The sequence below is a fragment of the Alosa pseudoharengus genome, unplaced genomic scaffold, assembly GCF_046254945.1.
Source record: "Alosa pseudoharengus isolate Yale_2024_CS ecotype anadromous, Long Island Sound unplaced genomic scaffold, YU_APseudo_1.1 YU_APseudo_1.1_scf_22, whole genome shotgun sequence".
In the NCBI taxonomy this organism is placed as follows: Eukaryota; Metazoa; Chordata; class Actinopteri; order Clupeiformes; family Clupeidae; genus Alosa; species Alosa pseudoharengus.
Window position 1 is genome coordinate 5,599,145 of NW_027468680.1, and position 13,891 is coordinate 5,613,035.

A 13,891-nucleotide genomic window follows, 5' to 3' on the forward strand; every position below is an offset into this window, starting at 1 on the left:
CAAGCGCAGTCTAAAGATACAGGAAAAAGGCACACTTCTTATAGAGCTTCTCAAAGCTTATATCTCCATTTGTGGTATGTCAATCATTCAATGACCACATCACCCAACTCGTCAACATTGAACACAAGGCACCGACATCTGTGGCATTTCTTCAAACTGACCTAAGGGCTTTAAATTAAAGGAGAGGGCGCCAGTCGAATGACAGCTCCCTCTCAAAGCCCACTCTATCTCTACAAAAACAGCACGTATCCCCATCACACCTTGGAAAAGGAACGCCACAGATGTTGGCCACATATCATCATCTAAATTTCTGTCCACTAGTACATTTCTATGAATAACTTGCTCACAAACAAAACCAAAAGTGTGCATGAGTAAAATATAGACAGCACACATATATGGTCTTCGCTCATGGGTTAAAACATTACCCACTGGCTATACTGCTTTCATCTGCTACAGGACATTGGAGACTTGGAGACATCTACAGTATTTGGATTCATATCTACTTTTTCTTTTCCTCTTTGTTCTCTCTTTTCTTCTTGTTATATGTGGCACTTGTACATGTGAGGGATTGGGTTTATTTTTCAGTCTGACGTATAATGACCTATTCAACAGATAGAATTGATGCAAATGTAACACTTGGTGGGCTGATGTAGGCCGTATAGGCCATTTGCTCACTATTGTCTGATGCATTAATAGGAAGGACTGACTGATTGCTGGACATGGGGGCATTGCCCACTTTTTTGTCTATTTATATCCCCACCCACTCATCTACTTTATACCCGACGAAGACCTCTGGTGGAAACGTTGTAGCTTACTGTATTAAACCACTCTGGGAGCCTAAAGAACAGTGTGCGGGTATCTTATTTAACCACTCTGGGAGCCAAAAGAACAGTGTGCGGGTATCTTTTTGTTTTTTTCATGTCGGCTAAGCCTTATACTGTAAAAAAATTTGTAGATATCGGTGCACTTGATTCATTGATTCAAATTGTATCCTACAGTACATGCCTATCCTGTGCATATTGAACATATGAGCATGTACACACAAACACACACACACACACACACACACACACACACACACACACACACACACACAGACACACACACACACACACACACACACACATGCACAGCCCCTGTCAGTTGAGCCAAGGCTGTGGTAACAGTTGATTACAGTATGTGTAGGCCAGTGAGAGACACCTTAATGACATGCTTAGATAGTGGAGAGAAAAACACTGGACTGGCGAAGGAGGCAGCTTAGTGAGGAGCCATTCCACACACACACACACACACACACACACACACACACACACACACACACACATACACACACACACACACACACACACACACACACACACACACACACACACACACACGGTTCATGACCTTGGTAAAAGTGCTGACCTGTTTCCAAATGCCAGTGTCACTAGGCCCTTCTAATGTAACCAAATGAGAGCTTCTGTTTTGAAAACACACTTTTGCAACTTCAGCCATTACTGAGTGATGATAGTTTTGCATGCCAACACACACACAAACACACACACACACACACACACACAAACAAAAAACTTGCCATCTCATAAGCATGTATTTATGTACAAGTACTACATGTGTGCACATATGCACATACTACATGCACATGCACACACACACACACACACGCACACACACACACATACATAGAGAGAGCATTACCTTGTAGGAGAAGTGTGACCTGTAGGTGATCCACTTCTTGATGTCGGGCTTGTCCTCGATGGACAGGGAGCGTACAGTGGCCTTGGAGGCACATGTGGCCGGCATGTCGAACTCCACCTCGATCTGGCAGTGGAAGTGCTGGGGCACCTCCCAGTCGGAGCCAAGCTCCAGGTGGCAGAAGAATGTGTGAGGGTGGCCCAGCGCTACACAGCAATACACACACACGCACGCATGCACGCACGCATGCACGAAAGCACGTGCACACACACGCACAAACAGGGCACACACACACACACACACACACACACACACACACACACACACACACACTCACGCACACACACACACAGGACACACACACACATACACACACACACAGGACACACACACACACAGAGAGGACAAACACACACACATACAGAACACACACATACACACAGGGCACAAGTCAGCGAGAGGTCACATCAAGGTCTGCAAGTGCTGCAAAGTGTCTGAGTGTGAGTATGTGTGCTTGCATGTTTAGCGGGTGTATGCAGGTACGTCTGAGTGGGTATATATATGTGGTGTGTGTGTATGTGTGTGTGTGTGTGGTGTGTGTGTTTTTTGTACGTATATGTATGCCCATGTGAGCATGCATGAGTGCATAAGTCCATCATAGTGACTGCCCTTGACTCCCAGGTCAAGGCCATTAGATTACCTCATATGTGTCCAATAAGACAACAACATAGAGATACATAGGAGAGAGAGAGAGAGAGACAGAGAGAGAGAGAGAGAGAGAGAGAGAGAGAGAGAGAGAGAGAGAGAGAGAGAGAGAGAGAGAGAGACGGATAGACAGTTAAAGGACAAAAAGAGAGAGTGAGAGTGAAAGACCCCCCCCCCCCCCCGACATTGCCCCAGTAGTGTTTGGTGTGTGTGTGGAAGGGGGGGGGGGGGGGGCTCGGTGTCCACAAAAGGAGAAGTGAGGCGCTACATGGCGGACCTAATGAATGCTGACAGCCAGAGCTTTGTGCGGCCAATCAGACGCGTTGCCAGGAAACCCCTGCCGATGCGATATTGAAAGGCCCCGGGGCTATTGCCCATTGACAGAGACATACCAGCGCAGGCCACGTGAAACCAGCCGGCCGCTAGGGGAGGAGAATAGCCCAGCGCGGCCCGCGGATAAAGGCCTCGTTCCATATCACTGCACATGTCCCGGGCACCAAAAAAGCAAACACAGAGTTCGGGTGGGGAGAAAAGAGTGTGCATCCCATTGCTACACTGGAGCTTTGTTGAGAGATGTCCCTTCACATGCCAATTTCCTCTCTCGTCCGGTTATTGACAAAAGCCTTTTTTTAGGCAGGAGATGGTTAAAGGAATTTTACATTCTACATAAACCTGGAACACACTGCTTTAGAACTAGCTTCAGTAGTACTTCACATACTACACGACTGCTTTAGAACTAGCTTCAGTAGTACTTCACATCCTAAACAACTGCTTTAGAACTAGCTTCAGTAGTACTTCACATACTACACGACTGCTTTAGAACTAGCTTCAGTAGTACTTCACATACTACAGTACGACTGCTTTAGAACTAGCTTCAGTAGTACTTCACGTACACGACTGCTTTAGAACTAGCTTCAGTAGTACTTCACGTACACGACTGCTTTAGAACTAGCTTCAGTAGTACTTCACATACTACAGTACGGCTGCTTTAGAACTAGCTTCAGTATTCACGTACATGACTGCTTTAGAACTAGCTTCAGTAGTACTTCACGTACACGACTGCTTTAGAACTAGCTTCAGCAGTACTTCACATACTACAGTACGACTGCTTTAGAACTAGCTTCAGTAGTACTTCACATACTACAGTACGACTGCTTTAGAACTAGCTTCAGTAGTACTTCACATACTATACGATTGCTTTAGAACTAGCTTCAGTAGTACTTCACGTACACGACTGCTTTAGAACTAGCTTCAGTAGTACTTCACATACTACGACTGCTTTAGAACTAGCTTCAGTAGTACTTCACAAACTACGACTGCTTTAGAACTAGCTTCAGTAGTACTTCACATACTACGACTGCTTTAGAACTAGCTTCAGTAGTACTTCACAACCTACACGACTGCTTTAGAACTAGCTTCAGTAGTACTTCACAAACTACGACTGCTTTAGAACTAGCTTCAGTAGTACTTCACATACTACAGTACGACTGCTTTAGAACTAGCTTCAGTAGTACTTCACATACTGTACGACTGCTTTAGAACTAGCTTCAGTAGTACTTCACAAACTACGACTGCTTTAGAACTAGCTTCAGTAGTACTTCACATACTACAGTACGGCTGCTTTAGAACTAGCTTCAGTATTCACGTACATGACTGCTTTAGAACTAGCTTCAGTAGTACTTCACAAACTACGACTGCTTTAGAACTAGCTTCAGTTAGCCTAGAAATCTAGACGCACCCTAGCGGCGGCAAATTAATTTGCTCAGCCTGTACGTCTAGTATCGAACCATAGGAATTTCTATTAGCTTAACACCGTGGATGTTCTCCAATCACAGCGCTCTATTTCGTTAGAGCGTCTTAAGGCGGGCTTAACAGGATAACGACATCCTGCGACGGTGAACAACAAGGAAGGTGGCTATGGCGAACGAAGAGCGGTTGTTTGAATCGGCGTTGGCATCAACTTTGGAGGTGTTGGACAATGCACTTAAGTCATTCCTTTCGAAGAAGGATGTATTTGCAGTTTTGCCGACCGGATACGGATATGGTCGTAGCGCTGGCCTATGCATGCCTAGGCAGTTTGAAAGACAATTCTCTGCCCGCCCCTTGGATTAAGCAGGTGAATGATTCGATTCCAGACTATACATGTCAATGATATAGGATGGCCCGCCAGGCTAAGCTTCAGTAGTACTTCACATACTATACGACTGCTTTAGAACTAGCTTCAGTAGTACTTCACATCCTACACAACTGTAACACAGCACACAGCACTATACCATTAATATTTGATGCTGCACTACCCATAAGCAATCACTCTTGAAGACTTTTTAATCAGAAAGCGGGGTCAAAACACAACTGTAAGCAAGTTCATGGGCAAACTTTGTGATATGTGTCCATTTTCCCTGCAGGGGATTTTATTTTCTGATGTGGTGATATTTCAGCACTCTTACACAATATTACAACAGTCTGTTGCAATGCTGAAAAAGTCAGAGAAATGCACTATCCTACAGCTTCCCAATGATGTGCTAAGGAGTACCGATTGCTCGATAAACAGGTAAACAGGCTGGGATGTCATACCTGAGTTTTTGTCCGGCAGACGACTGATCCTCCATACCACTGAAGAGAAGGCCTGCTCATACTTGGCAGTTCCCAAGGTAACTCGCATGGCCGGTTCTGAGCCCGATGTGCTGGTGGACCCGAAGCTGGCTCCTTTGTTGAAGCGGGCCTTGAGAGACTTCTCCCCCGTCACGCTCTCCCTGCGGAAATTCTTGGCCCAGAGATCGGGGATGGGGTAGCGGATCATGACGTTCTCACACGGGATTAACGTGAGCGGGTCCCGGTTGGAGGAGAAGCCGGTGGACATCACCAGCCACGACTGCAGCTCCACCTCGGCGCCCCGGACGCTGGCTACCGTCCGCACCGTGAAGGGCAGCGTCTTCTCGGCGAACGCCGTGCGAAAACGCAACAGTTCGAAGCGCCGCCCGATCGGAGGGTTGAACGCTATGGCACGTGACTGGGTGAAGTCCTGCTGGTCGACGGACTGATGTAGTTGGCAATCTCGGACGCGTATCCAGCGCGTTGTGGTGTTGGGGATGATGTCGTGCCTCGACACCACCTCCTTGCCCTTCACCAGCACGTCGTTGAGCCCCAAGCGGCAGGCCGGGGAACCGGACACGAAGACCAGCATGTTGACCCGGGTCAGAACCAGATGCTCCAATATCCGGCAGTCCCCTTTGGCCACCACCCCGTAGAACTCGTCTTGGACCTCCACCGCCACTTCCTCGTCTGAGTAGCTGACGGGCGTGCTCGGAGGACCCGCATCTGTGGTCAGCCCCACTAGTCGCTCCTGCAGTGCGTGTCTGAAACTCAGGAAGTCCTCGTAGTTCTTGGTCCCCAGTTTCACCAGCTGTTCCCTAAAGGGTAGGTGCACCACCGACACCTTGGGCTGGATCTTGCGCTTCTCCTTGTACACCACGTGGTCAATGCTGAGGGTGTGCACGCGTCCGTTTTCATCGTAGTTCTGCAGCTTGTGTTCGGACAGCTCGTGGTTAGCGGTCAGCTGGAACACCTTGAACGGCTTCTCCAGGCCCTTCTCGTAGAAGAACTTGAGGGTCCCGGAGTCACTCAGGCGGACGAAGATGGGGCCCCAGTGGCGAGACGACATGATGTTCTTCTTCTCGGGGATGCGGAGGAGCATGGGCCAGCCGTCCTGCGCGAGCATGTGACCCGGCGTGTACGCCGTCTCCTCCTCGTCCTCCATCACGTCGGCCAAGTCGTCGGGCAGCGTGGGACTGCCGCACTCGTCAGGGTCGGCGATATGAAGGTTCCTGAGAGTGTCGAGGCCGTCTCTGGAGGAATCTTGACCCAGACCCTCGTCCTTGCTGCCGGACTCAGCCACGGCGGACGACAGCAAGACGAACTCGCCCTGCAGGTCAGAGTCGGTGGACTGGAAGAACGGCGAACTGTAGGAAAGCGACGCGGGACTGTCCAGGAAGGAGCCATTGCTCTGCGAGTGTTTCACTTCCTGTTGGTCGAAGAAGGAGCTGAAGGGGTTGATGGAGGAGGGCTGGATGTTGGAGAACTCCTCGTCGAAGAAAGGGTTCTTCTTGCTGTAGCTCGTCGGGCTGTGGATCAGCGGACTGTCCAGCACGAAGGCCGGGTTGGTCCCATCCGGAGTCAGGTCCAGAAGATGACGCTCGTCTCTTCTCTGGTTCTGGTCAAGAGACACGATCAGGTTGCTGTTTGAGTCCTGAAGGGCCGAGCGGTTCAGGTTATCCAGGTTCATCTGGGTCGGCCGGTTCGGCGGCTGGAACACAGGCTCCTCGTCATCGTCGAAGGTGACCCAGCTGGCAAACCGGGTGTTGGTGTTTGTTTGGCTGTCTGTGTGCTTGTTGTTGGATGTCCAGTTGAAGGAATCCATGGCTACTCCCTCATCTTCCTGGAAGACAGATGAACCTGCCAACAAATAAACAAGCCCTGTTATTTAAATATAGCTGAAAAGATTAGAAGGTCTTCAGCTTGTTTCAGCCATGAGGGTAAATGTTTTGCATTTTGACTTGCTCAACTTTCTCAGAGCAAAGGAATTGTGTCTTTTAGTTGTTCTGTGGTTACACACACACACACACACACACACACAACTTTCTCAGAGGAAAGGAAATGTGTCTTTTAGTCACTGCAGTGAACCATTTTCCTGTGGTTACTGTTGGGCACACGCACAACCACAGAGTTTCTCCTTCCGTATTTATTGTTTCGACTGGTCTTACAAACACGTTTTGAGACGAAAGCCCGAGGACAGAGCGAAGAGAAAGGTCAATCAGGGTAAAGGAGGAAGACTCCAGAGAAAGATGCCGTCATGCATTCTCACGAAACCCAAACATCACTCACTGCTTTTACTGACAGTGATTCGCACAAGCCTGAGCAAGTTCAGGATGGGTAGAGATAAACATCGCCATTTAACAACAGGGTTGTCACACCGAAAACTTACACAATCACACACTGCTACCTCCACCACTCTCCCTACTTCTCTCTCTCTATCTCTCTCACACACACACACACACACACACACACACACAGTGCACACCAAGTACCATGTGATCACAGTCTACAGGATTTCGGTTTCATTACCAAAAGAAACTGCTGAGTCAAGATCCTCCTTTTCCTTAGCTAATCTGCATTGGGGGCACCTATACTCGCTCACGGTGCCTGGCTAGAGTAACACAATCACAGCCCGCTCCCGAGAGACGCAGCAGCAAACCTCCCTCCCCCGTCTCGTCTAATGAGGCTCTTTTGTTTGTCAACATGTCAAGTGGAAAAACGGCCCTTTTTCCAAAGCTCCCTTTGTATCCCAGAGTTTCTTTTGTTTCAGGTTGACCTAAAACAATCCACAACAATCCACTGGCTGAAACAAAAGGTGTTAGAAAAGTACACTCCGGACAAATCCCAAGGTCTGAACGCCGTCAGAGCCAAACAAAGCCCGAAATGCAAACATCAATCGCCTTCTATGTGAGTCCTTGTGCCTTTGTCTGGTCTCAGATGCAGCGAAACTCGGTCTCCCTTTTTATGCCACTACTCTGTAAGCATCTGCCTGCAGCCAAATTGCAGACAAGGGAGGGGGGGGGGGGTTCACCTGTTGCTAGGCACCAGGACTCTCTACCTCAAACCCACTTCTGCTACTGAAGAAGTAAGGAATTAAAATGAACTTCTTCCTCTCTACATAGAACCAGACACACACACTGTGACAAACTAACAACAGCAGAGTTACACAGTGTGCAATGAGACCAGCTGCTCTCTGAATACATATAAACACATATCAAAACATTAAATTCATACTATAGATAAATATACTAAAATACAACCACTGCATTTTGACTGGAACATGCAGTTAAGTGTTTTCTTTTCAAAGAAAAACTAGGTTACAGTTACAGTTGGGATTTGCAATTAGTGCTTCACTAAGGCTGAAGATTAACGGTATCTTCTTAGGTGTGCTGCAGTCAATATGTGCAAGACTGAACACAGCACAGGCTGCAAAGAATGCCACACTGCCTCTGACGGTGCACTTGATATAACTGAACCTAAACCAACACCATCTGTGCAATGGCAGGTGACATCTGGGGAGAATCTCGCACTTTCCAAACAAAACATAAAAGATTTTTGCTAATATGTTTATACTTGTTCTATTGAGTACAAAGTTCCTCTGTATCTGCTACACTATATCACTAGACAGCTGCTGTTGTGTTTCCCGTAACAAGACTGAGTAGGGGAGACTAGGAAGAGTGTCCTTGACCACCAAAGGCCTGGAGGGGTAAACACATCATGTAAAACCCACAGACTGTCAAAGGTACGTCCACAACAAGTTTCCTCACGTTGCAGGACGAAACCTAACCAAAATGGACGAGGGGGTGGGGTGGGGGGAGGGGGGGTTGAATTTCCCAAAAAGGGAGAAACCTGTCAATATCTCTTTCAGAGGAAGGGAACACAGGAGCGCTTGAAAAGTTTGAAAGGTTCACCTTTGACTCTGACAGAAGTCGTGTTTGGCTGGAGCTTGTGGGTAAGGAATGGGGATCTTTACAACGAGAGAGCTGAAGGCTGAGCACCCCGTGAAAAGCAAGTGACTGTTGCTAAGCGCTGGCTTATCGGAGCATTCTCGCCACGGCAACAATGAATTACAACCAAGCCTGGCCACAAGGAACTTAATCAGCAGTACCATACAGAGGAGAAAGCCTGTAAAACCTCACTCTCAAACACACACACACACACACACACACACAGACACGTTTCTAATTTCTCTCTACTCCACAGTCTCTCCCTCTCCTCTCTCTAGATGCCTCTCGTGTTCCACTTTGTAGAATTAGTTTGACAGTTGGGAGGGAGCTTAGCGTTGGATGTAGTAGTGTATTAGAACCCCCTGTACCTTACGTTGACCTATGAGCACAACCTTCAAAGAGCTACATGGACTCAATGATCCATTATGTGACACTATGGCAAAGGTAGCCAGGTCCCGTTTAAGGTTGGAATAAGGCACAGGAGCCCTGACACAACCCTCACAGTATCACACACATACACACATACACAGAGAGAGACACACACACACACACACACACACAACCCTGACACAACCCTCACAGTATCACAAGCTAGGTGTGTATGTGTGTGTTTGAGTGTGCCTGCTGGTGTTTAAAGCATTGTAAAACAAACCTGACCTACTGATGCATAAACCCATTATACAGTATAGAAAACACACACACACACACACACGCACACACACACAAAGACGAACACATACACTAACATAGCCACACACACACACACACCGACACAGACATGCAAACACATAAGCACACACAGACTGTGACAGACACAAACACACACACACATTCACACACACACACACACACACACACACACACATTCACACATTCACACACACACACACTCACCAAAATGCAAGACACCACTGACAAAAGGCCACTTGCACCAACAGGTACTCTTTTGAAAACAACCCCCCCCCCCCCCCCCCCCCAGCAGCACCCAAGGGCAGCTCTCCCCCGCATGGACAAACTCAACTCACCAGTGGAGCTACAGCTGAGGTCCAGAAGCCAGGAGACCGGCCAGAGAGTGAGTGAATGTGTGTGAGTGTGTGTGTGTGTGTGTGTGTGAGGGAGGGAGGGAGGGAGAGGGAGCGTGAGTAAGAAGGCTTAATCTAGTGGCGTGTTGGCCTCTGATCCGTGGCGTTAGCATTAGCGGTTAGCGTCCACGTGACCGCCAGCCTTGCTGCTGCCTACATACTTCAGGAGAGGCGTGTAGGTGCCTGTCTGACTGCCGGTCGGATCGCCGTAGTTACAGGAAAGAGGCCAGTCCTCAGGCAGGTAGGTAACACTCGACACAACGCCCTTTGCATATTAGCCACACCTTCACCAAACACAGGGATGACACATGCCCTTTGATGAATGATTAACACTTGGAACTCTGGAGCTATCATGAAAGGCAGTAATTTTGTCATTATTGCCATCAGAGTTCTTGGACCAACAAATGATAACAATTTAATAGCCCCCTACACTGGATGGAGTCCATGTATCCATTTGACTGGGTTCAGTGTTGAGGAATATAAGGAGTGGCCTCTGGCTAACTTTATTCATCAAGCAGAACAAAGATCCTGAATACAAAATAATTATTTTGTACACATATGCACAACTAAAATCAAAGACTGCAATCACAGGTGTTTTCAGCAGTTCAGTTTCAGCAGTTCAGCAGGTATTTTGCTGTCTCACCTTTCTCCCATTATCTGTTTATCCGTCTATTTTCATATCTCATGTTCTGTATCTTTCTGTCTCTTCTTTGTCTTAACCTCCCTCTCTCTCTATCTCTACCCTTCTCTCTCTCTTTCTCTCTCTTCCTCTCTGTTTCTCTATCTCCTACACTTCTCTCTCTCTCTTTCTTTCTATCTTCTACACTTCTTACCTCTCTCTCTCTCTCTCTTTCCCTCTCTGTCTGTCTTCTACGATGCTTCTCTCTCTCTCTGTCTCTCTCTCCATCCCCCCCTCTCCCCTGGCAGATAGGCAGAGACTGCTCAGAGAGAGATTACTCTGCAAACACCAGCATATCCATCTAAGAATGGCGTGGGTGGCTGGCAGACAGGAGCCTTGACAAAAACACACTCACAGCTTCTTGAGCCAACTTGCTATCACACACTGCTTAGGCTCCATCTAACACACACACACACACACACACACACACACACACACAGAGACACACACACACACACACACACACACACACAGACACACACACACACACACACACACACACAGAGAGACACACACACACACACACAAAGACACACACAGACACACACACACACACACACACACACACACAGAGACACACACACACACACACAGATACAGAGACAGAGACATATACACACACACGCACACACACACACACACAAGCATGCACAAACACTCGAACACACACATACATAAGCATGCACACACACACACACACACACACACACACACACACACACACACATAAGCACACATACACGCAGCCTGAGGCTGAGGGCCACGATGAGGGAATCCTTCACTCTTTCTGCACAACGTAGCTTAGCGTAGCAGGGGGCCTCTACTAATGGGGTTAAACATGTGGTCAATCAACACAGCAGGGTCAACGGGTCTCAGACAGATTTAGGACCCAAATCAGCTTAACCCCCCTCAATCAGGAGCCAGGTCCCCCTGAAGAGGAGAAATGCCAATGAAAGGATATTTAGCTCCAGTGTGCATGCGTGTGTATGCATGCCGACGGCTGTAAGCTCACGCTAAAGGGTTCCCTTATGCTCCGCGGCGGAGAGGGTCATTTCCTAATTCACATCCAGCCGTGGCCTACTGGTTAGCGCTTCGGACTTGTAACCGGAGGGTTGCCGGTTCGAACTCTGACCAGTAGGCACGGCTGAAGTGCCCTTGAGCAAGGCACCTAACCCCTCACTTCTCCCCGAGCGCCGTTGTTGTTGCAGGCAGCTCACTGCGCCGGGATTAGTGTGTGCTTCACCTCACTGTGTGTACACTGTGTGCTGAGTGTGTTTCACTAATTCACGGATTGGGATAAATGCAGAGACCAAATTTCCCTCACGGGATCAAAAGAGTATATATACTTATACTGATTACACCTGACCTGATTTTCCATGGAATGGGAGGGAAGGTGTGGGGTGGGGTTGAAACCAGTACCCAGAAACCGAGAAAGGTGTTTTCTCACAAACACACACACACACACACACAACACCACCACCACCACCACCCACCCACACACACACATACCACCACCACCACCACCACCACACACACACACACACACACACACACACACACACAGACACATCAAAATTTTGTTCTCAGTTAGTCTGCCTGTTAAGAAGCAACACTGGTGGATTGTGTTGAAAAGACCATAGTGAGCATAAAAATGTGCATGTTGGTTCATAGCTGAATAGTGAATAAACATGCTCATTTTTAAATATTCATGCGTATAGTTTAGGCAACATGTCCTGACATTAAAAGCAAGTCTTGACACTCTATTGTGTGCATTGAGTGTGGTTGGCTTCTTTGACATGATCATTTCCTAGTTGTCTCATTCAGCTCTCCATCTGAGCTTTCTCTGTACCTATGCAAAATTACTGTTTGCTCACTTAGCAGCGTACTGTATTGCAATCCATGCTGCCGTTCTGCGGAATCCCAACCTGCTTGTCACTCATGCCAGGCTAATGAGCTGACTAACTGGCGCCACAGCGACGCCTGCCATTCGCTGAGAGAAAACAACACTGACAAATAGAGGGGTTTACACGAGCACCTCATACGAGTATCACCTTGTGGAGATAAACCAGAACACGAGCACCTCTTACGAGCACCACCTTGTGGAGATAAACCAGAACACGAGCACCTCTTACGAGCACCACACTTTGTGGAGATAAACCAGAACACAGTGTGTCCAGGCGGCGGATCTGTGTGTGCAGCAGGTATTGGTACAAATACAAAACAAATATAAAACTGTGTTTGACTGAACTTGAATGACTGGTAGCTCCACCAATTTCTCTGGTCGTGAGCCAACTATTACTGTTACAGATTCTGTAATCTGTACACACAATACACACACACACACACACCAGACCATCAATCCCTCACAGCTCCCATCCCTCTCCAGAGGCTGATATGTCTGGACTGATGACTGGGTCTCTCCTGCCCAGCCCCAGGGGAGAGGAAAGGGCAGAGGTGGCCATTGCGGCTCTGGGAAAGCACAGCTGCTTGCATTAGTGCTGCGTGTGGTGAAACTGGCCGGCACGCTGTGCTGACTGAAGGCCACAGGTGGAGGTCTCAGGGGTTGGGAGGGTGGGATGCTTTAGTAGGGATCAGGGATCAAGGGTCATTAAAAAGGAAGCGATGCATTAACCCCACAGCTACTGGAAACCCCAAAAGGCCTCTCACTCACACTGAGACAATCTACCCTGAAGACCACTGACCCAAATACTGACACAATACTGACACAATACCTCATTGACAAAATACTAACACAATACTGACACAGTACTGACACAATACCTCACTGACCCAATACTGACACATTACTGACCCAATACTGACACAATACCTCATTGACACAATACTAACACAATACTAGGGCTGTCACTTTTGTGAAAAAATCCTGTTCGATTTTTGAGACATAAGTGTTCATTGAATCGATTGTAAAATCGATTTTTTATGTCTAAAGACGTTTCCATTTTCAACGCCAAATATAGACCAATCCACAAACAACTAACAGGCAATAGGACGAACGTAAAGAGGGCGCTTGTAGACGCAAGCCAGCAATATTTCTGATGATTTATTGGCGTGAAGTTTCGTGCACAATGACAAACAGAAGTGCAACATTCTCGAAAACCAGTAAGCCGAGTGGACTGCCATTACATCAGTGACATGACTGCAGGCTTCAACGTAGCTGTGTCTGTGTTTAC

The 13,891-nt window shown here is 47.8% G+C and overlaps 1 protein-coding gene across 2 annotated transcripts in view; it reads right to left on the reverse strand.

Moving 5' to 3' along the window:
- Positions 1–13,891, reverse strand: part of ston2 (stonin 2) — a 40,117-nt gene that overhangs the window by 3,146 nt on the left and 23,080 nt on the right. Inside the window, exons 1-3 of one of the 2 annotated variants that reach the window (XM_076300331.1) lie at positions 7,522–7,898; positions 4,975–6,852; positions 1,699–1,901 (exon numbers count right to left, since the gene is read on the reverse strand). In XM_076300331.1, the coding sequence (XP_076156446.1) occupies positions 1,699–1,901; positions 4,975–6,817 (2,046 nt within the window). In that variant the 5' untranslated portion in view covers positions 6,818–6,852; positions 7,522–7,898. Of the gene's footprint in view, positions 1–1,698; positions 1,902–4,974; positions 6,853–7,521; positions 7,899–13,891 lie in introns of those variants that run through there. The other variant, XM_076300330.1, reaches the window with a different exon arrangement.